Here is a 22,208-nt window from a genome sequence, read left to right on the forward strand (position 1 = left end):
TATTTTAGTTTAGTATTGTCAAATTTCTAATCTAATCTATAAATTAAGTGCATGATTATTCTAACACTAAATATATCAATATCAATGGAATATTTCATGCATACTCATGACTATACCTGTAGATGGGGAAGTCAGATGCATATCTATATAATTAATTAGCGTTGAGATGAACTCAACTTAATAATATTATTATTATTTTAATACAATGCCGACATTTATAGTAGATATAGTAAAAATAAAGTACTTACAAGTGGGCGAGCTCGTGAGCAATTACGAAGGCACTAGTGAGGCCCTCATCTCGGTTAATAGAAGCAGAACGCATGCTGGTACAAACGCCTCCCACAGGAGCGAAACCCGAGGGCCCACCAAGTGGTACTCGGGTTAACCAGACTGCTACGTCCCAGCCTGTTGTATCTAATTTATATAAAACAAAGTATATTATCACTGTTATGTCAGATGGGGTAGATACAGACATTGTTAACTGTCAACGGAATGAGTGCAAAAATTAACATGCACTCATTTATCTCGGATTTTTTAAATCTATATTTATTTATCAAATGAAAAAATGAATGAATGAGAATATAGCAAATTAAATGATATAAAATGTATACTTGTTTAATTGTTTATTCCTAAACTATTGACCTTTCTCTCAAGATGCAGATTAGTTAATAACATATATTGATGAAAAGTACGAAGAGATACGTCTCACTTTGAACCTTATTAACATGAGCTTGACAACAACAATTTTAAGCAATTACTACTTAATAATGAATTAATTACTTCTATTTATAACTTAAAGTATTTAAATAATTTTATGATTGAATAAATTGCTGTACATGATGTAATTTATGTAAATTAAGCTTATAGCATTAAGTTATTTCAAATGAAAGCTGAAATTTGCTAACTGTACAAGAATAGAGATACTCGTATATTTGTAATAATATTAGTGCTGCCAATAATTAACGTTGATTAATTTTTAAAAGAAATGAGACCAAGATTTGGAATGAAGTATCAAATAACCTGATTAATTTCAGCTATATATAACAGCATTATGCGATGAATTAGATATTAATTAATAAATAATATAACACAGTAACAGTTCATCTGGTTTCTGAGAATTCCTATCTATATTTAGTACTTAGTAGTAATATTAATTAGTAGTAGGTAAACAAACATTCCTGGAAGGCTAAAATTTGGAATATAGATTTTTATGTAACTTAAGAGAAGATTTTTGAAATGATTAACTTAACAACACGACGCGCGACGTTTTCAAAGCTACGGGAGACAGCTGTGTACTAATATATTACTATTATATAAAAATGAATTCTGTTTTGTTATACGCTGTTTATCGCATGACGTAAACATTGGTAGGGTAGACTATTCATTATTCGAAATAATATATCTTTTGTATTGTACCTTACCTAAATGCTGTGTTAAATGTAGACATAAGTGTTATATTTTTGTAAAGTGACGTTATTAAATCTGCATTGTTTATTAAAGTAAACAAGTACCTACATCGTATACGAACTGATACTCGAAACTTCGTCCGCGAATTAGTAATTTTTTTATATAAAAGAATAACATTTATAAAATAAAAGTAGCTTATGTTATTATTTATAACTTTAACTATATGCTATAAGTACCGTCGAAATAGTTCCAGCCGTTTCAGAGATTAGCAAGAATAACCAGACACTTTAATTTCATTTATTTGTATATGGCAGATGTATAAATGTTTACTTTCATAATTATGTTATATGTATTCATTTTTAGTGGATGACTAAAGGTATATGCTGGTGGGGCACCAGTGAAAGACGATGGGATGAAAACAAAGCAAGATCAGTTAGCACATCATGGTAAACTCAATGACGATGATTTCCAACGGGACCAAGTAGAACTTAAACTAAATTTTGAGTACATCACTCCCCCTTCCCCTATACTATCTTATATCGGTTTCCATTAATCTTAATAATAAAATGCTGACTATATAAATTTAATGTGTTTACCCGAAAAACTAGTAAATTAAGCACTCATGTATTATAGTAGATATAGAAATACAACATGTAAATACGTGTACATCTTCACTGTTACCGGTTCTCAACGTACCTTTAGGTAATTTGTTTAAATGTCGGTAATTCCATTTGTTGACTGCCTCCAAAGATTTTTTAACATTTCCATATTTCACTAGTGTGTCCTTATCATCATTCAGAAATAGTTTATTAATAACTAGTGTCATGTTTGAATCTATTGATGGGTCATTGAAGATGGCACTGACCTACAAATCATTACATAAAAATATAGAGCGTACAATATTTTCGCTACGAATAATGCAAGTTCAACCACATCGATAAGGATTACTCAGAAAGAACTGATCAAATCTTAATGAAAGTTATATAATATTAAAATATAGATTATTATTTATTATGATTACATCAAAATTGGTTTTCGTAGTAAATAGTTAAGACGTAACAGAATAAAAAAAATACATAGAAGTTAAATTGAGAATTATATTTTTCTTCATTTTAAAATCTTATTTTTAAGTGAGTTTAAAAAAGCTTGCCTTACGAAAAAAATATGTTATTATGTGGTTATAAAAGACATTCGTCATACTTACGATATTCATTAAAGCTAAAATATAGTGTTCTACTCTTTCTTTACCATGAAACTTTAGCATAGAGTGATCAGCCACTATTGCCATCTCGAGCCACAGTCCTTTCACACCTGCAATATTGATTAACAATTTTATCCATTGATCAATTTTAATAACATTGCAATTCCAGTAACAATGAAATGCGCCGTATCGCACGTTCTTAAACTAACATATTAATTCCATATTTCGTAGTTATTTGAAAGAACTATTATAATTTAATCATGATTATTAAAATTGAATTATATTGAAATCGATATTGAGATTACACTTCAGAGTAAACTTGCAGGTCATCATAAATATTCACCACTTTCGTTACACACCTGAAATGGGTCTTGTGACGGGCTGTATGTCGCGAAAATATTCAGTCTCCGAATCATCACTGTGTCCTATGCTTACATATGGCATGGGGTTATAATTCTCGAACTCAAGTTCAAGTTCAGTGACCGTGTCTCCAGTAAGATTGTACGCCGTCCGCCCCTCGGACGGCAATACATCGCGGCGCCGTAACACATGATTGCTCCCCGGGCTCGTCGGCTGCAGCACGAACGACTCTTTCCCTACTTGCAGTAGTCCGTACAATTGACCTTCGCATTCCGTTACCGTCACCGACGAGTCATCTTCAAACAACACACGGCCTCTATAGAACTTACACTCTTTGTAGTAAGGGGAACGTATGGCCAGATTTTCCTGTAGTTCCAAGTGCCAACCAAAGAGATGGAGATGGCGGGTGGTGGTGTTAGGCCTCAAGTGCGAGCGAGACAGTCGCGCGTGTGGTGGTCGCCAGGCGTGAGCGGCTATTACGAGGAGTAGAGATGCCGGCAACCAGTGCGGCATCGTCCGCGCGCCACCGCGGGCTTTTTGTGTCTGATCGCCGTCAACACACGCCGCAACATGCGCTCACGCATCACACATGGCGACCGTCTCGCCAATGAGAAGGTAAACGACTCCGCTGGGCTAGACTGCGTATGTGTCATTAGTTACATTAGTAAACAAAGGGTGATATTGGCTCTATGTACGTGATAGTACATATTGGTAAATATTGCCCGTATTGCGTGAAGTAATCTTCCTATTTATAGTTAAGATTCATTATAACAATTTTAGAGACATTCATAACTTCTCATATAGTTCGTTTTTACTAATATGTACTATATCTGTCAAATGCAATTGACTACTTTATTGCGCGGCACATTGTTCGTAAATGATAATAATAATGCAGCGTAATAGGATATGTCGTGTTATCAGTATTTCATTGAAGTACAGTCGAAAATTAATTTCTGCATGAATATGAACTTTTAAATAGGTCAATTAATAAATCACGGTCAAGCGGACCAAGTCACGGGTAAAATCTAGTAATAAAATAATTCCCATATCTGTCATGGGAAATTGCTGTAATCGATGGTTTGTCTACCATCTATTGAAGCAACAACACTTTCAAGAAAGAGTCGTAGAAAATATTTAGTTATTAAAATAATATTTAGTGATATTTTCTTAGGGAAGATCGTAAATCTCGAAATGTATATTGAATATTGAATATTAAAACAATCACTGACAAGACAAAGAAAGATGGGCTCCTGACAAATCGACAGTGTAACTCAATATCAAATAATAGACAGTTAACTAGGTTGTTAATTATTATCGACGTAGTTTGGTCATAACACGAATAATATTATGAATGAAGGTATTTACCGCTCTCGATGTTTAGCCTATATTACACTAGCCGTGGTCACCAGCTAACTGGGGTACAGCGATATCAACAGTTTTTTCAACTACCAATACTAGATTGTCCAAAGAAGGATCACGACACATAGCACTCGCGGTATCCGTACAGAAGCTAAGACTCGATTAACTATATTAATACTGTATACTAAACACAATAATTTAAAAAAAGTCGTCGCGTTTCATAAGTAAATAGTATGAATAACTTGCTTGTACCTACTCGTATCTACCACGAGTATATCTATACTCTTAAGGACACACTTAATGTAGCGTTTTAGCAAAGTGGAACATGAACAAAGAAACATATATTAAACGCGACTTCGTTCATCTGAAATTAATCTTTTTTTATCACAATATTGAAAGTGTTCAAAATAGTTTAATGAAAATAGTTTAAAGTATACCCCCCTTGTAACATTAGATATTTACGAGTGTAGTCTCGTCAAAATCTGTCCAGACATTCAGATTTAAAGCTACGATATGGTACGACAGAACTCTGATGAAATTGTTCGTAAATTCGTTCATAGTGCAGATAAAAAAGTATTCCTTTTATGTAATTTTAATGGCAAACAAGCTACGAGCACGATCTACCTGAAGTGGTAACTGTTATTATACGAGTCCCCTCAAGTGTTGCTATTCCGGAGGATAAATGCCCCCGTACCATGTAATTTGACACACATCTCACGTTTTAACCGTTACACAGTTTACAAAGTAAGCAGGCAGGTGAAATACTGTGGCACATGGTAGGCAGACGACCTTAACAAAACCTACTTCGGTAAATTAAACCATCCTTGCTAGTCTCTACCAAACAACAATATTATTTGCTATTAAGATTGCCTTATGTCCGAGGTCCAATTGACAGTAACAAATGAATGATATTTAATTTAAAATAATGTATAGACATTCAGTGTCTAATTATTGTAATACACTATACAACAACCGATAAATACCCAATGGTGTAATAAAATAGCCAAATATCATTTTTGTTGCAACTGTACTTTGTTATCAGTAAAATAATTGCAGCAATATGAATGAGTTTTATGCGCGAAATATCATTATTTTGTATTATTGTGTTGCATTATTTTATGTCTACAGAATTCTGTGATACTTCTGTCTTTTTATAAAATAGTAGTTGTTTCCGCATCCTCGCCAACATTTAATTTTATATCATAGATCCTTGAAGGTACTCGAATTGATGAAATATTTTTGGCATGCCAGAAGTAGTTTTGAAGAAATTTCACCTCCTACATCTAAACTTATAAACTTAACCTCTTTCTTATATTAGAATAGACATATTTTCAGTGAATCTATCTGTAGTAAACACCATTTATTTAATGTAGTAAAGATTTAATAAAGTTATATTTTTTTATTACACGTCACTACGTATAATCACAGATAACATAATTACATAGTATAATTTATAACAAACAAGCTTCCCGGTTTCGCTCGGGTGTACATGTATTACATATATAAACCTTCCTCTTGAATCAATCTATCTATTAAAAAAACCGCTTTAAAATCCGTTGCGTAGTTTTAAAGATTTAAGTATACATAGGGACAGACAGCGACAGCGACTTCATTTTATACTATGTAATGATGTATTTGAATTTGGAATAATTTCTGGATAAGTTTAGACTATACTTACATATATAAGTTAAGACCGCTTTGGCCCCGTGGAATTCAATAGTTTCACATTATAATTTTAATCTGAGTAAGGATCTGAGGAAAATCTGAGTAATAACATTTAATAGGTACATCTAATGCTTTATATAAGACAAAAATTAATAAGTACCTCTAATTCTCTATATAAAATTGAAGGAAATGTATACCACAGAATATCTATATAACACAAGTTATTTAGGTTATTCATCAATCAGTAAGACGGTATAGTTTTTTATTAAATACTTGCTGACCCTTGTCCTTTAGTATAGTCCTTAATTTTATGAATGTGTCCTTAGTGAATATGCTAAATACAATAATGCGCTGTGAAAGGCGCGAAATAAAGCAGTCGTTAAGTTTCCTGAATTTTTTCAAATACCTACCACACAATTTTCTTAGTTCTTCCTTCCGTATGAACGCTCTAAAGTATTAGACAAGTATAAACAATAATATGAAGTCGTTTTCCAGATCAACGACTATTCACACAGCGCCTTCTATTCTCATACTGAGCAGAGCTTATGTTATATATGGTACTAGAAAATTGATACAAATATATAGAATTGTTTTTTATAAATTAATATATAATATACATAGAATTACCCAGCTTACTCAAACAATACTATATGAATACAAATGTTTGTATCGTGCGAGGATCCAACCCGCGACCATCGTATGTAAGGAGATGTGCCCAACCGTTGCACTACCGAGGCCATCATTATACATAATATTAGCCTGAATTATGGGTAAATGAATATTTTAATTCCACTACATAACACGCAATATAAAGGAATAAAAAGAAAATTGTTTCTAACTTTATTGATTCAAAATATGTGATTATATTATTTGATGTTTATAATTTTCTTCATTGTTTCTACAAAATATCAAATTATTAGTGACTGTTGTATGTTCTGCATTCAACTAGAAATCTGTTTGTTTTCTTTATGGAGAAATCAATGTCCTCTTATTTCTTGCATGGCTGTTTATAGTATTTGCATAATCATCGATACCTTTCTTTAAATTATCATCTACGTGACCTCTATGTAGAAAATATGATAGGTTAGGATCCGGTGCAGTATTGACAGCGCGAATCGGTGCTTTCACAAGTGACGAATCTCCAGAATATCCATCTTTGAACACCAACGTCAATAAAACAGCTTCATCCGTTGGTTTTCCTAGTCCGTGGTAAATGTAGTCCCGCAAATTTCTAGACAGATACATGCCCACATTGCCAACTTTACTGTAACCGGTTTTCTTAAAGCCTTCTAAAGCAAATTCGGGATGACTTTTCAGTTGGTTGGTCAAGAATTGCGTCTCAGCCACTTTAACTGACAATTTTTTTAAGGGACCTGCAGAGTTTTCCAAATTCTGTAATTAAAAAAAATTAAAAGTTTTTAAAAGATATAAAAATACATTTCTGATCTTTCTAGAAATACATTTATGATTTGATTTGCAAAATTTAGTATTTATTTTAGTCAGAGGACATAGGCAACCTTTTTAATATTATAAAATCCACGCCATGACTATAATTCTTTTATATCTATAATTTTGTTGCGTATGGGTTAACTTCTTTATGAATCACATAATTTTTAAATAGTTACTTACTTTGTAAATAAGTAACAAGTAAGAACAGTTAATAAATGTATAATAAAAGAATAAACAATATATAGGGACAATAAAAAAAACTATGTAAACAGTAATAATTAGCAAGATATCAGTATTTAATAACAGCATTAACAAATTTTTATTAGAGTATACATATTCAAAATTGGGAATGTCTATATGCCTAAGACTTAAAAAAATACATATATAAATGTTTTTGAATAAAATTATTACTAAATAGAATAGTTTTAGAATAATTGTATCATAATAATGGTTCCTTATTATATCATATTTTGCTGGAAATAGAAATTTATTCTTATTCCTAAGATATTCTGTCCTATAATATGAAATATCATGTAACATTAATTTAAATACATTAGGTGTCTGTTTATCCATCAATTTATTACCTTCTTAGGACTAATTGACTGTTCTTAAAGAAAGCTTGAAGATAGGTTGTATCACGAGGATAGACATAAATAGGCTACCTAAGTCGCCGAAAGAAGCCAGATAGAAATACATAAACTTACTTTACCTTTAATAATACTATAATAATTATAATTTATTTATTTCTCGTAAATATGGATGGCAACAAATATATATTTTAGGATAACACAATGTTAAAAACAATTGCTGTAATAAGCCGGTGTCTGAAATAGAAATAACCTGTAATAAAGATCACCAGGTCTTTATTACAGGTTATTCGCAATCAAATACATGTGATATAATATATACTATTTTAAATAATATTGAAATTTAAAATACAGTATAAATATACTGTATTTTAAATGAACCGATGAAGCATTACTACCGGAAGAAATGTTTACAACTGATATAAGTGAGGTTATCCTGTTGGATGAGTGACTGCGTGTACATGAGACATGTTATCTTAATCGCTTCCGTGATCCGGATGGCTGTTTATCCTTCAATCCCAATATAACGATCGTCAATTTAGGCTTTTTAACGACCTATAAACTCTGGCAGCTGGTTAGGCTATTACCAAACATGGGAAAGTATATTAGTACAATATTTTTTTTACACAGATGGTTAATAATATTTAAGAGATATCTTGATTCGTTGCAACATACATTTGAAAGTTTGATTTTTACCCCTGAATATAGAAAATATATGTCTTAAATATTTTAAGATAGAGGAAGACATTGCAAAAAAGAAGTCAGCGTGGGTACTGTGTAGGTGAGTCTGATCTCACCAAGTTTTTTAGCCGCCAAGTTTTTTAAGCTGTGTTTCAGTCGTAGGAGGAGATTGGCAAGTTAAATTGCAGTATTAGAGGCATGACAACTTAGTCCACTGGAATGGATAACGTGCGTTAATGAACAAAAGCGAAGGGCTAACTACCAGGTGGGTCCGTCATATCACAAAAAAGACAGAGATTTGACAGAGTATCATATTATAATCTTGTCCACGAAAACCGTATTTCCATCTTGAAACTGAATTTCTTTTCTAGCAACAACTAAAATTTCAAATCCAGACAGACCAAGCAACACTTATCACTAATAAATTAAAATTAGGTAACTATACTCACTTGAAGATTGGCAAGGGTGATTAAATACCCCATCACATTCATCTTGAAGTATTTCGATGCTAGCAGTTGTGTGTTCACTTCATGCGCTTGCCCAAGTTTGAGCTTCACATACCTTACTCAGTATTTATAAATTAGTATTCGGACTTGACAGCGCTGACTAATTCAAGTCGGCAGATAAATTTGAAATGTATTGTGCAAATGTTAATATGTACGGACAATCGATCGCTATTTACATAATAATATGCCTAAATGTTGTTACATGTGTTTACCACGATGCTGTACGTTACTTCCTTTGACGATGACACTTAAATGGTTTATATGGACAGACAAAGCGTGTGATGTGATGTTTACAACGCTATTAATGTAACTAATTGATTTCTTTGTAAACTCATTTAAACTGACACAATGGCTAATTTTGACGAAATCTCAGCAGAACTGTCAGTGCGCTGTACGAAGTCTTTACCAACTGAAACAACAAATTACGCAGTATTCATCTTAAAATAGGAAATATGTCATTTTAAGACTTGTCAATACTAGCTGAGCCCGCGACTTCATACAACGTAACTTTTTTCATTGTAAAACTATCGGAATAAAGTAAACGTAAAATTTAAAGTGATACTTACCATAGTGGTATACATACAGTGAAATACGTACACGAATCGGTTGAGCCGTTCCTGATATTAGCGCGTATAAAAGTCAAAACAATTAGACAAAATTTCTAACAATAGTTGATTTTGGTTTGGCCATTGCGTTGTTAAAATTTCTTAACAATATGTTATTCTCATATATCTTCCATGTACAGACAGCAATCAGTTACATTTTTATTATATGCAAAGATACTCGCATATACGAAACTGAGTAATTGTAACGACGATGATCAATGACATTAATAAAAAAAAACTTTATACGAACAGTGCGGTACGTGATATATTTATTAAAGGTACCTAAAGACACATATTTTCTGTTTGAAATTTTATTATGAATACCAATACAGAATTTTGGATTATTGCATCCAGCGTTTACATTTCCAAATATCCAAGTACACATATCCATATTAATTAAAAAGAGTTTATTTAGGTGCCATTCGGTAAAAGGTGATAAAAACACACAAAAGCTTTTAAATGGGAATTAGTGCGTAAATCTCTTTTCCTTTTCTACTTTTCCGATTTCTGTTTAATGTGGCGAATCCTTAAGAGGTGGCCTAAGAGCCATTATAAAAGCTTTCTTTAGTTGCTTAACTGCATTTGCGAATAAAATTACGCAAAATCTATTTTCACTTCCTTATGCTTAGGTATAGGTACAAATTTTCTAAAATCATAAACATATTAATCTTCACTATAATCCTAAATGGGACAGTCAGAGGCATTATAAAATGTAAGTGTTATAGCGCTTACAGCAGACAGGCAAACATTTCAATGGAATTTCCTGATAGTTCAGATGTTAATATAAATGAATAATCTCTAAGATACGGGTAACTTACAGAAGTGTATGATTGAAGTGACAGATTGTACATCCCTCCAGCAGAAAATATTAAAGGTATATTCGCACGCCCAATTATCAGAAGTAGACTTGAACGGACTGTAGGAATTATGGAAGCGCCTTGCTCCCACCCGGAACAATATACTGCCTCACCAATATTTTGACTCTAAAAGAGACATTTCGCTATTGTTAAAGAAAGAAGAGAGGAGATGAAGTGTTGTATCTCGTGACTCGATCCCAGTCAACGTGACAAGTAAATCCAGGAAAATGTGGACAATGTGGAAATATCAAATGTTGAGTTCCCAATGACGTTTAATATTAACAATGTCTCTGAATACCCTATTTGGAATAATAGTCGTTATGTATTATTTTAAAAATTATAACGCAAGATATAATACTAATAGACTCTACTGACGCTGAAAAGAAAAAGGATTTCAAAATTTGCTTCGTGGCGATTTATTTCCAATTCCTTCTGTATTCTATTCATTAGAAAACCTGTACTAGAAGCAGTGGTTAGAATTATTTTTTCATATGGTTTCTGAATATTTCTTTTCTGATCATAGATCGAATAATCACAAATTCCTTTATGCCGGTGGTGATTACCTCAGTTATTCATAATATATTTATGTTACAAATATTATAACTATATATATGTGTAAATGACATAACATGTAATAACCACATTGTCCTTGTAATATTCCAAACAGTAGACTATGATTGAAATCAAACTTTGATTGTCTTGTTATTAGCAGATCCTTAGTTGATTCCCGTTTAAATACAGACTTCAAACTAAATAATTTATTTTGAAGATTGCAAACGCCAGCTGTACATAGTTATCCAATTAATCTTTCAACTCAAGTTCTGTAACGAGATATTCCAGGATAGCGCTTGCTTGTGTGTTCATGTGTGAAGTGATTGCTAAGGATTTAGTTGACCAATTACATAAATGGTTTGGATTAGTTATAACATTGAGGTATATAATGTAATTATAATTTAATACTTTCTCTGGTGACATATCTACTATTTTTCATCCCTGGAATGACCATATCATACCAGACCATACTCAGCAGTTGTACAAAAACGAATTTATGGGGTCACAACATTATGATAATGATGATGACGATGGTGGTGGTAATGATGATGATAGTGATAATACAACTGACAATTAAAAAATGCTTGAATTTTACTTAATAAAAAAAACTAAGAAGCATATTCCAAGCCACCACATCGAAGATTAAATAAATTAACAAACCTGTGTAGTGATTTCTTCAGACCAACGACAAATAATGTAGAATGCGAAGAGATTGTATCCCAAGTACAAAATACTGGTGAGACCCTGGATTAAACTGGCTGAAGCTATCTATTAAGTCAGATTATTAGGTTATTATATAACATTGAGTTTTTTATAACTATAATTTAATAACTACGCATAAGCAGTGATAGTGTTCTAAATAGCGTTATGGGTACTTAGATATTTATTTTTATAAATACATACATTTGTTAATATATACATATAAAACACCCAGACCAATACAAACAATCATACTCATGAATACAAATGTTGGAACCCTGTTAAGAATCGAACCCACGACGATTGAAAATCAGGTAGCGCTCTAAACTGCTAGACCACCGAGGCCGTCAGATTTTGTATTTTATTTTTATTAATCAGGCGATATCATTATAGAAGCTGTACGAAAACAAATAAATCGTATGTTTTGGAAAGAATGTAACCGAAACTCGTTCATGGCTTATTCGTTTGGCCCATTATATGTGTAACACATATTATGCAATACATTTCAGAGTTATAAATACAAAATACGCGTAGAAACGAGTCTATAGATTAGTAAACTAATAAATTAACGTCGCTTTGGTCCAACATTTTTAATAAATAATATATAGGTGAATATAATAGAATTGAGTATCTCCTTCTTTTGGTTGTAGGTTGAAAATCAGTAATAGGATTTGCATCACTCACCGTAGTTGCCTGATAACCGACGAAACAAATAAGTATCCCACTTGCGACCAACTGCGCTAACATAGGACCGCTTAGTGTATGTCGAAGTTTCATAGCCAAGCTGTAGGAAGATTAAAATAAAACACTAACTTCTTCGTTAGTACTCTGCGTAACGAACCTACTCGTCTATACATGTATTGCAGGGAGTTAATGGATACTGCCTATAGCATTTATATATAAGTTCGTTATCTAGTGGCTTGGGTACAGGTGACTTAGCTCAGAGCCTTTACTTAATATTACATGAGATCGTCTTTATACATCTATATTCATTTTTTTATCGGAGTATACTATTACAGTTGGCAATGATCAAATTTTGCGAGTCAGAGGTCAACCTACACCCCTTCTGCCTGACGCACACGTCATTTTATCTGATGGCACCCTAGGCTAGGGGTTCGAAGCTCGCCTGATGTCATAGTGGTTTGGCTCCCAGTCGGAATGGAATAGAGGATTGGTTAGTTAGTTAGTTAGTGAACAAAGAATAGCTAACAAACTTATACATGGTAATTAAGTAGATAAATATAGATAATTACTTAAGTAACTTAAAACTTTATTAAATATTATATTGTTTCTTGTAATTACAGAATTGTTTCTCAATTCGAGCACGATATGTTCGATTTTTCTTTCTTACCTATACACCTACTTAGTATGTTAGCATCATATATATTTTCATTAGTTCCTTTGTAGGTATTTATTCATTTTCAATACATGGAACTCATATATTTGTATACAGGAATTATATGTTTCCAAAGTATATGGAACCTCTAATGTATATTATTAATGAGTGAATTCAGTACATCATTTTGATTAACATAGCGACAGCTTAATAATACGGGTATTAAGTACATTAATTAAATTTACTTAGATACACATACCTCAGTAAGCTTCGATGCTGCTCAACCAAATCCCTTAGTCTCTTTACATACGTTTCCTTGAATTTATCGGTAATTAAGAGGTTGTTGTTATACTCAAAGACTGTAATTAAATATATTAGGAATAAACAAAGTATTAGATCAGAATGCAGCCCTTCTGATATTAGACTTTTTTATGTATTCGAAATGGTAAACAAGGCGACAGCTCACCTGATGGTAGGTGGTAACCGTCGTCTATATACATAAACAGTACTAGGGATATCACGTTATCATATGACTCCTGTAATTGACAAAGATGTCTTGCCTATAATTTTACTGCCTAGTCTCGCCCTACAACCTAAACACAGCTTACAAAGTATGGCGGCTTAAATATTTAAGACTGATGTACCTACGCAGACGACATTTTACAAAATCCATCTCGGATAAGAATAAGGCTACCTAGTGTTATTTTATATAATCTTTACAGACTATATATACATATATAGTTTCGCGTTTATGAGTATGAATATAGAATAAAATAGAAAAATATTTTTAATAAATAAACTTGAATTAATGCTCTTTTGAATACTTATTTTCTTAAATCTACCGCTCAATTAAATAGCTGTCTAAACACAAGAAGAACGAGCAAGCTACTTGCGTGTTGTTCTTTTAAACAATTCTTGTAGCTTTAATTTTTAAGTTGTAATATGTGAATACTAACTACCATCTAGCAGTAATTCATTAGAGACAACAATAATTACATAATGGACTAGTTAAGTAACAGTCCCTACAATCAGCACACAACCGTCATAGTAAACGAGTGAGATGAGGACAGAGTATAGTACATACCGTCGGATCCTTGACAATCATAAATAATATTTTTAAAACAGTCCACAAGTACATTGAACTGGCAGACCAGGTGGATGAGGTGAGCTTGCATGATCAGATCATTCAACATGACGTAATATGAAGCGTATGTGAATGGCACTATAACCATGAGGTAAGCTATGGTGTAGCGGTACGTAGTATCATATGAGAACGGAACGTAAATACTTCCTATTACATTATGCTCCACTCCATCTATTAACGGATTTATGAACCTGAAATTACCAACTTATATTTAGGTATTCGCTCCGACTTCGCACTAGCTCTCTAACTTTAGCAAGAGGAAGGTTTATGTATATAATACATGTACAACCATGTATTATACATTTAAACATAACTCTTGAATCTCTCTTTCAATGCTAAAAGCTGCATTAAAGTCTGTTGCTTAGTTTGAATTAATTAGTTTTGATCTAAGCGAACAGATAGCGGAAGCAACTTCATTTTGTATGTAAAGATTACATTAGTATTTATATCCCCACCTTATTTCACACAGTAGTGGGTTCGATTCTTCGCACAATATAAATATAGACTGACCTCAAATGAACGGTATTAGAAAAAAGCAGATGATCATGTTTTTTTGTGTTGTGGGAGTTTAAATATTATATACAAAGTACGGATTTGAGTATTTCACACAAATAATATATACATTACTCAATCAAATCAATATAAACATTACATTTATGAATATTTTTATCATGCGAGAATGGTACCAGCCACCATCAAAAACAGCACAATGTCTAAACTGATAGATTACCGAAGTCAAAGAGTAAAGTAAGTATACCAGAGGACTGAGTCCTTCCTTGTGTAAGTAGTATATATTATAAATAAGTACATACCAAGCTGCAAGTGTACTGTTTCCTATAATGAGGAGTGTTTTTAGATATTTTTCATTCTGTTGTGCCCAAAACTTTGTTATTTTCTTTCTTTTAAAGGTAGAAATATCGAAGTACGGTGACTCCATGGCCTGTGCAAGTTTCTTGTATACATCTTTATAAACAGCCTATAAAACAGTATATAAGATACAGGTATGAGTAAAATCTTGAAAGCTCATATTGCTACTTAAATAAATCTCAAGCTAATTTTGTGGTGCCGCAAAATTATGTGCTATATATATATTGCTAAAGAGACATGATCTCAATGATACTGTAGACTATCCTGTAAAGGAGCAAAGTTCACCATTTCATAATGTAAATTATATTTAAAAGGTTACACAAAACTAACGATTATTATTTTATTTGTATCGATTGCGTATCCGGTTTATACAAGGAACACAAAAGGCGTGTACATGAGTGGTATATCCCTAAGAAGATTGTTATATTTTATGAATTACTGAAACAAAAACACAATTAAATTATATTTGTTTTTCCGTTGTACTTTATCTGTCGGTTTGGATATTAAAATGTTATTACATTATTATTATTGCACCCATAAGATATTATACCCCAGGCCTATCTTAAATTCTGCACAGCGGTACAGAAGTTGGTTAACGCAATAACTCAGTTTTTTTTATTGTTCACAAGATACCTCAACAATAACTATCCTTTTCTAAAACTCTTTAAATAATAGGCATTATGTCCGTCATGCATACAATTTTGTGTGCAAAAGAATAAATGAATAACATATATACAGGGCTAATGAAAACATGTTTACATATACTTGTCGCTATTCAGCATTTAAAAACTCTTACTAAAAATTACTCTGACCATAATAAAATATTTTTTGATATGACAAAATTGGAAACATCATTTCACAATATCATCATTCTTCACAATTAATTAATTATACGGTATCTTAAAATTTCTTGTTATCATTTTATAAGCAGTAACTAAATGAATATTGATAATTGCAAGTGGAGGAGTCGTATCCCCTTTAAGTCGTTATCCGGCCCTATAAACTATTACGGGCTTTATTGATCATATTCACTTTTAAATATTTAAATAAGAATATTTACTCAAGCATATTTACAAGAATATAAAACAGTCGTTTTATAATTTAAATACTGCTGGCAGTATGTCAATAAAAGAAATTTATTTACACATAAAACAAACTGGGGAAATCAGCATCATATTATTGCTAAGTAATAATAACACCAAAAGTCATAATATTCATCCCCACGTACATAATCCATAAAAAGGTAACGAGCGATAAAAGCGCTAACGTTGAATTTGAAACACAATCTGAAATTAGAATACATGTTGAGAGATTTTAAGCTGCGTCATTGTACCTCCATAAGTAAGTTTACTCGTTAAAAATCGACATTTCTTTTTAATGGCAGGATTTTTCCTTAATTATCATTTTCCTCATAATTATTTTTTATTCTTCGCTATGGTCAATGGTATTAATGAAGAGAAAATTAAATTTAATACTGGACTGTCTGGAACAATACAAACAATTCTACTTATTAATACAAATGTTTGTATTGTGCGAGGAGTCAAACCCGCGACCATAGAGATTAAAGTGATGTGCTATTTTGTTAGACTACCGTAGCCGTGAAACATAGACATTGATAACTGACCTCAATATAAAAACAGAGTTCACAGAATTTACATTTTGCGTATATTGCTGGCACCATTTTCTATCGATAGCATTGTCAATGTACCATTATATGTACTTTATATTATGCCGTAAAAATAGAATATTAAAAATAACATAATGTTGACTTTTGTTTATTTTAATTTACAGATATCGTTTTCGTTACACCAGAACAGCATAAACTATTTAATGAATATATTTACCATATTCACGAATCTATAGCATGTCATACAATGTATGACTGTTATATTGATGGATCCTGCTAATTCATCCAAAGTTGTTGTCAATGTAAACATGTACCAGAATTCAGATAACACCACCAAGCATACTGATATCTTAACTATTGAACTATATATCAGGTAGGGCCAGTCATCGTCAGATGTTGAAAACCCTGGAAATTAAACATAATGGAAATTGGATGATTGATGAAATCAAAATCGGTATTCTACATACAAGTACGCAAGCTGCTTAGCGGTAGAAGTATAATATTAAAGTGATTTTTTAATTTTCATCATAATCAGGCCAGAAGTTTTTATGTAAAATACTAAAATTACTGTGTAATGTATAAACACGATTTGAAACAGAAGATATAAGTTGAATAAAGAAGAAATTTCTCTTTTTTATTTATATATTTGTCTGTACATGACATAGTTAATTTTCAATGTATCTTCAAGTTTTCTTATTATTTATTTAAGATTTTAACATCATTAAATTTCTATGTACTTACAAAAATAAACGTTAAAATATTGAAAAAAAAATACATGATTTATATTCATTTCATATTTGTAATAATCTGTTGTATTGTAATTTCACCTATAAGAAACACAAGGATCCCCAAAAACGAATATATTCTATAACTAGTTGAAAAACGTAACTTCGTCTATATCACACTTACTTGGCATTAATCTTATATTATATTTCGACCAATTTACATAATATTTTTTTAAATATTATTCTAATATATAAGCTACATTACTGTAAAATTTCATTACAATCCGTTCAGTAGTTTTTGCGTGAAAGAGTAACAAACATCCATCCATCGAAGCTCACAAACTTATGCGTTTATAATCTTAGTAAGACCATGATTACAGTTTAAAATTTTGAATAACATTCAATAAGTACTATATTAATATCCTATAGAACTTCCCGATCATAAATAATACGAGACAAAACAATGGAAACCAATTTGCCGCGCCCGTCTCGAAATACGCTTGTAGTTCGTTCATTGTGTTATGGACAAGCAATATCATAATCTTAGCCGCAAATTACATCAACCAATCTGTTATACACCATACTCCAAACATGCATGTGGGTGACATGAATACAAATAACTCAAATTTACATTATTTATTACGGGTACAAATGCACTGTAATGACACACCTATTACATTAGTCCAATTGTTAGCAATATACCTAGCATATTCGGTCGACCTCCACACTGTACCCCCTAGAAAACTAGTGGATAATTCTTGGTAAATTTTTCATCTAACCGTATTGATTTCATCCTCATCCTATACCTAATCCTCTATTGATGCCATGTTGCGTTACCGTTAATTCAGGGTATTCATATAATAATCAAAAGAAAATCTCAATTTGACAAAGTAATAATGATTATAAAATTTACTTTTGCTAGAAAATGGATATTATTTAATAATATAGTAAAAACTGACAGATATTATTTATTGACCGTTAGTTGGAAAAATAACGCTCATATACGACATACAATAATTACTCTTCTGTTGTGTATGTATGTACCTATATAATGTATGAATATATCTGTCTGTCTGTTTATTATCTTTATACGACTAAAATATTGAACGGATCTTTATGAAGAACGAGATTGTATGATAAGGTTGGACATAGACTATAAGAAAGGCAGACGAAGTGGCGATAAACAACTAGTTCACAATCAATCTCTTGAGAAGTTGAGGTTAACAACATGCTTATGGTACATTAATCATTTACTAATTAGATAGATAGAATATATTTTATGTACAATATACAGAAGAAAAGAGATAAATAATAAATTTATATTAATTTACACATGTATAATTAATTATAATAAGCTGGCTTTATTGCTGAAAATAATCTTTTCATTTACTTATTAGTGCAATAGTTAATGTTAAATCAGTAGTATGATTTAATGTTAAGCAAATTGACTCCTTAAATGTTGAATTGCAACCCTTTAATTTAAGCATGCTTTATTAGCGCAGATTATTACTGCAGATTTAAGACAAATTGGATGATGCACACGGTGCTTTACCAACCATAGATCATAACTTCGTAAATCCAATATTTCGTTGATGACTTCATACGTGTTGTGTTGTTTGAAGATTTATTTATATCCACTTCTTCAATTTCTTAACATTCTTAATATTTTTTAGAAACAGTTCAAAATAAAATGGTAACATGCACAGCATCGCAACTCAAGACGGAATTGATAAAAACAATATAATACTACATACATAATATACATAGAAAACACTTATACCGATACAAACAATCATACTCATAAATACAAATGTTTCCACCGTGAGAGGAATCGAACCATCGACTGTCTTATATAAAGCGGTGTGCTAAACCGCTAGACCACCGAGGCTATCAAAGTTGAAAACTATTATTCTTGGATAGGGCGAATTACGATGGTTTACATTGCTAGCAATTGGGACACTAACCTTCTTATTAATGTGGTAAAGTCACGGTAAAATCAATTAGATTTATAACCATGTTTACTATCGGAACATTAGGGATTAAATTGAGATAGGTACTAGTTTTAGTGTCGACAAGATTTGAGGTCGCGATCATTGGAAATCTTAGTAAAGTGATTCACGCAACTTCCTTTTAATTTTCCGTAGCAACGTGAACATTATTTATTACTGGCTATATATTGCGGTATCATCCGAGTGGAACTATTAAATTCTTGTTTCTATGGAAATGTTTAGGAAATATTTTCTTAGAGTGAGTAGACTCTAGAAATTTTAAGAAATCTGAACGAAAAATATAAAGAAGCGTAAAGTGGTAACTTGATAAGGATGAATTTTATGGAAGTTCCCAATATAAAGCAAACCCTACATTATAATAAAATATTTTTCATTATATTGGTTTAGTTATGTTATGTATTTATATTTGTAAACTGATTACTATATTATAATAACATGTACATACTATACTAACTACTTAATTCATAGATTTATTAATAAAAAAATACCCGAAGTCGAACCTTATTTTTTAGGCTGTTGATTCAATATAAATAAATATGACATTACAATTTGGTAAAATTGTTACCTTTAAGGGCATTAAATAAAATTAGAGGATAAAAATTAGCAAGAATGGTGAAACTTTTCTCTTTGGATTTTTGCATAGAGTAAGGTTTTGGTTAGAGTATTAAATATTTTTTCTTTATATGGTTAAGGTCACTATTCCACGCGAACAAGGCCACGAGAACAACTGGTGGGGGCTGAAATTTGAAATAAGAGAGGTTAAGATATCTACGCAGACAACTTCATACGACGGTCCGAAGTCGAAAGCACAACTAGTGTTGTAATATAAATACTATAAGTTCAAATTTTATGACTAATGAATCAAGGTTCATAACATCTGCTTCGATCACATTCACTAGCATAACCACTGGGTTAAAATAAACGTACCTTACCGCAGAGTGTGTACACAGCCAACGAAGCAAGATAAGTACCTATTCAATTCAATATATTGCCCGCGATAATGAAGTGTACTCAAAATTACTTCATAGAAGATCAATTACTCGTTAATTCTCCAAATTCATGTATGTATACAGGCTTGGTGAATGAACTGTAGTCCACTGACCTTTACCGGTAGATTACCATAACGTACCTAATATGAAGTGCTATCGCTAATTTATAAATTACAGCTAACAAGAAATACTTATTAATTATATTACTCATGGAATTAATCTGCTTACTTGACCTAGTTTAATTTAATATTATGTCCATAATAATACACACATTTTTAGTAAAATCAAAATCAAAAATCTTTAATGTAGGATATTTTAGCGCTATGAACGTTAATTTTTTCAGTTTAATATTTTTTCCATATAGTCATCAATTGAGAAGAACTAGCAAGAAACTTAACTTCATTTGCTTTTTTAAAAGCCAGTTAATGTACATATAGGATTATATGAGTGTCTATGTCTAACATTAAATATAAATCCCGTGCCTGGACAACTTTTACCATACACGTCATTTAAATAATTGTTTAATGAGTAACAAGTAGGCTTTGCTCAATAAATATGGTTTAACAGATGTTTTAAATTTATTTAGAGGCAATTCTAGTCAATTGTTTAGTATCTTATTATAAAATTATATACCCATTCCCATAAATAACCCATTGATTTTTGCACTTGACGGTCCACCCGATGACCAGTGATAACTGTCGTAATAATGGAGATTAGTGCATTGATAATGATGATTGATAATGATGTGTGTTATAGTACGTCGTCATAATGAGCAAAGGACTTAACGTCAAGCTCATCCCATTATCCCTGTCATGTCTCTGGTGGCCCGCCTGCTTATACCGTTAGCGAGGAATGAGGGTGAAGTTTTTTCCATTATTATTCAAGCAAAAAAGGGAGGGAAATGTAGAGACCCATTTGAAAGCAGAAGCAAATTTTCTCTTGACGCTTCTTGTTGTATTCCAAAGCAAAGATACGTTAATTTTGTCTCTCGTTTAATAATGTCCATAATTTGTAATGCGCTATCCAACATTAAAAAAATCTAAATTAGTCCTACATGTGGTCCTACCGAAGATTACTCCAAACTTCCAAGCTCACAAACTTTACCTCAAGCGTATCACAAATACTAATTGAAACAAAAGCAAATACAGTAAGTACCTACCTACAAGGTATGTTACTCTGTAAACAGATTCAAAGAAAGCTGTTTCCAATTCTCCACTTGATTTTTCTATGGCTTTAGTTTGTGATATCTTCCGCCATAGGTAGTCGAAGACCGTCATTTTTCCATTTGACTAAGTGGTAAAATGATCGTGCGATCCAACTGATCGCTAATATAAGATTCTATGTAATTAATTAAATATTTAATCAAATAACGGTCCGTTTCCATAGCTCTATAACGATGTTTAATTATACGGCAATCGACTATTTGACGGCCTGCAAAAATAGACATCGCTTACACGCTTCGCATGTTTCTTTAAAGAAAACATATAAATAACAAATTTCTTAATTACCTGTAGATCAGAGGAACTTAATAATTAATTAATAATTTAGTAAAAATATGTATATACTCGAATAAAACTAGGTGT

At 31.7% G+C, this 22,208-nt stretch overlaps 3 protein-coding genes across 3 annotated transcripts in view; all 3 read right to left on the minus strand.

Moving 5' to 3' along the window:
• LOC131850522 (A disintegrin and metalloproteinase with thrombospondin motifs 1-like) overlaps nt 1-3,594 on the minus strand; it is a 43,987-nt gene extending 40,393 nt beyond the window's left edge. Inside the window, exons 1-4 of the mRNA XM_059200771.1 lie at nt 2,968-3,594; nt 2,612-2,718; nt 2,104-2,272; nt 249-414 (exon numbers count right to left, since the gene is read on the minus strand). Coding sequence (XP_059056754.1) covers nt 249-414; nt 2,104-2,272; nt 2,612-2,718; nt 2,968-3,481 — 956 coding nt within the window. The 5' untranslated portion in view covers nt 3,482-3,594. The remainder of the gene's footprint in view (nt 1-248; nt 415-2,103; nt 2,273-2,611; nt 2,719-2,967) is intronic.
• A 3,242-nt stretch (nt 3,595-6,836) lies between these two features.
• Nucleotides 6,837-9,320, minus strand: LOC131850519 (uncharacterized). The gene is made up of 2 exons (XM_059200767.1): nt 9,159-9,320; nt 6,837-7,384 (listed from the first exon to the last, which is right to left on the minus strand). Exons 1-2 carry the CDS (start codon nt 9,198-9,200, stop codon nt 6,959-6,961), a joined length of 468 nt encoding a protein of 155 aa, XP_059056750.1. The 5' UTR covers nt 9,201-9,320; the 3' UTR covers nt 6,837-6,958.
• Nucleotides 9,321-9,532: 212 nt separating this feature from the next.
• On the minus strand, nt 9,533-21,902 carry LOC131850512 (odorant receptor 13a-like). The gene is made up of 9 exons (XM_059200760.1): nt 21,785-21,902; nt 17,120-17,307; nt 15,221-15,384; nt 14,349-14,599; nt 13,524-13,623; nt 12,613-12,712; nt 11,890-11,997; nt 10,639-10,803; nt 9,533-9,624 (listed from the first exon to the last, which is right to left on the minus strand). The coding sequence occupies exons 1-9, from the start codon at nt 21,900-21,902 to the stop codon at nt 9,568-9,570; spliced, it is 1,251 nt and encodes a 416-aa protein (XP_059056743.1). The 3' UTR covers nt 9,533-9,567.
• Nucleotides 21,903-22,208: the final 306 nt, after the last annotated feature.

Source organism: Achroia grisella, unplaced genomic scaffold (assembly GCF_030625045.1).
Source record: "Achroia grisella isolate CSIRO2021 unplaced genomic scaffold, CSIRO_AGI_Agris_v1 utg770, whole genome shotgun sequence".
Classification (NCBI taxonomy): domain Eukaryota; kingdom Metazoa; phylum Arthropoda; class Insecta; order Lepidoptera; family Pyralidae; genus Achroia; species Achroia grisella.

Excerpts from the sequence above, each read along its gene's own strand:
- LOC131850519 (XM_059200767.1), bottom strand. The coding sequence starts at position 9,200 with ATGAATGTGATGGGGTATTTAATCACCCTTGCCAATCTTCAA. Across the intron at positions 7,385-9,158 it reads TCACCCTTGCCAATCTTCAA|AATTTGGAAAACTCTGCAGG; the intron begins GTGAGTATAGTT and ends TTTTAATTACAG.
- LOC131850512 (XM_059200760.1), bottom strand. The coding sequence starts at position 21,902 with ATGACGGTCTTCGACTACCTATGGCGGAAGATATCACAAACTAAAGCC. Across the intron at positions 15,385-17,119 it reads GCTATAGATTCGTGAATATG|GCTGTTTATAAAGATGTATA; the intron begins GTAAATATATTC and ends ACTGTTTTATAG. Across the intron at positions 11,998-12,612 it reads TCGGTTATCAGGCAACTACG|ATAGCTTCAGCCAGTTTAAT; the intron begins GTGAGTGATGCA and ends CTGACTTAATAG.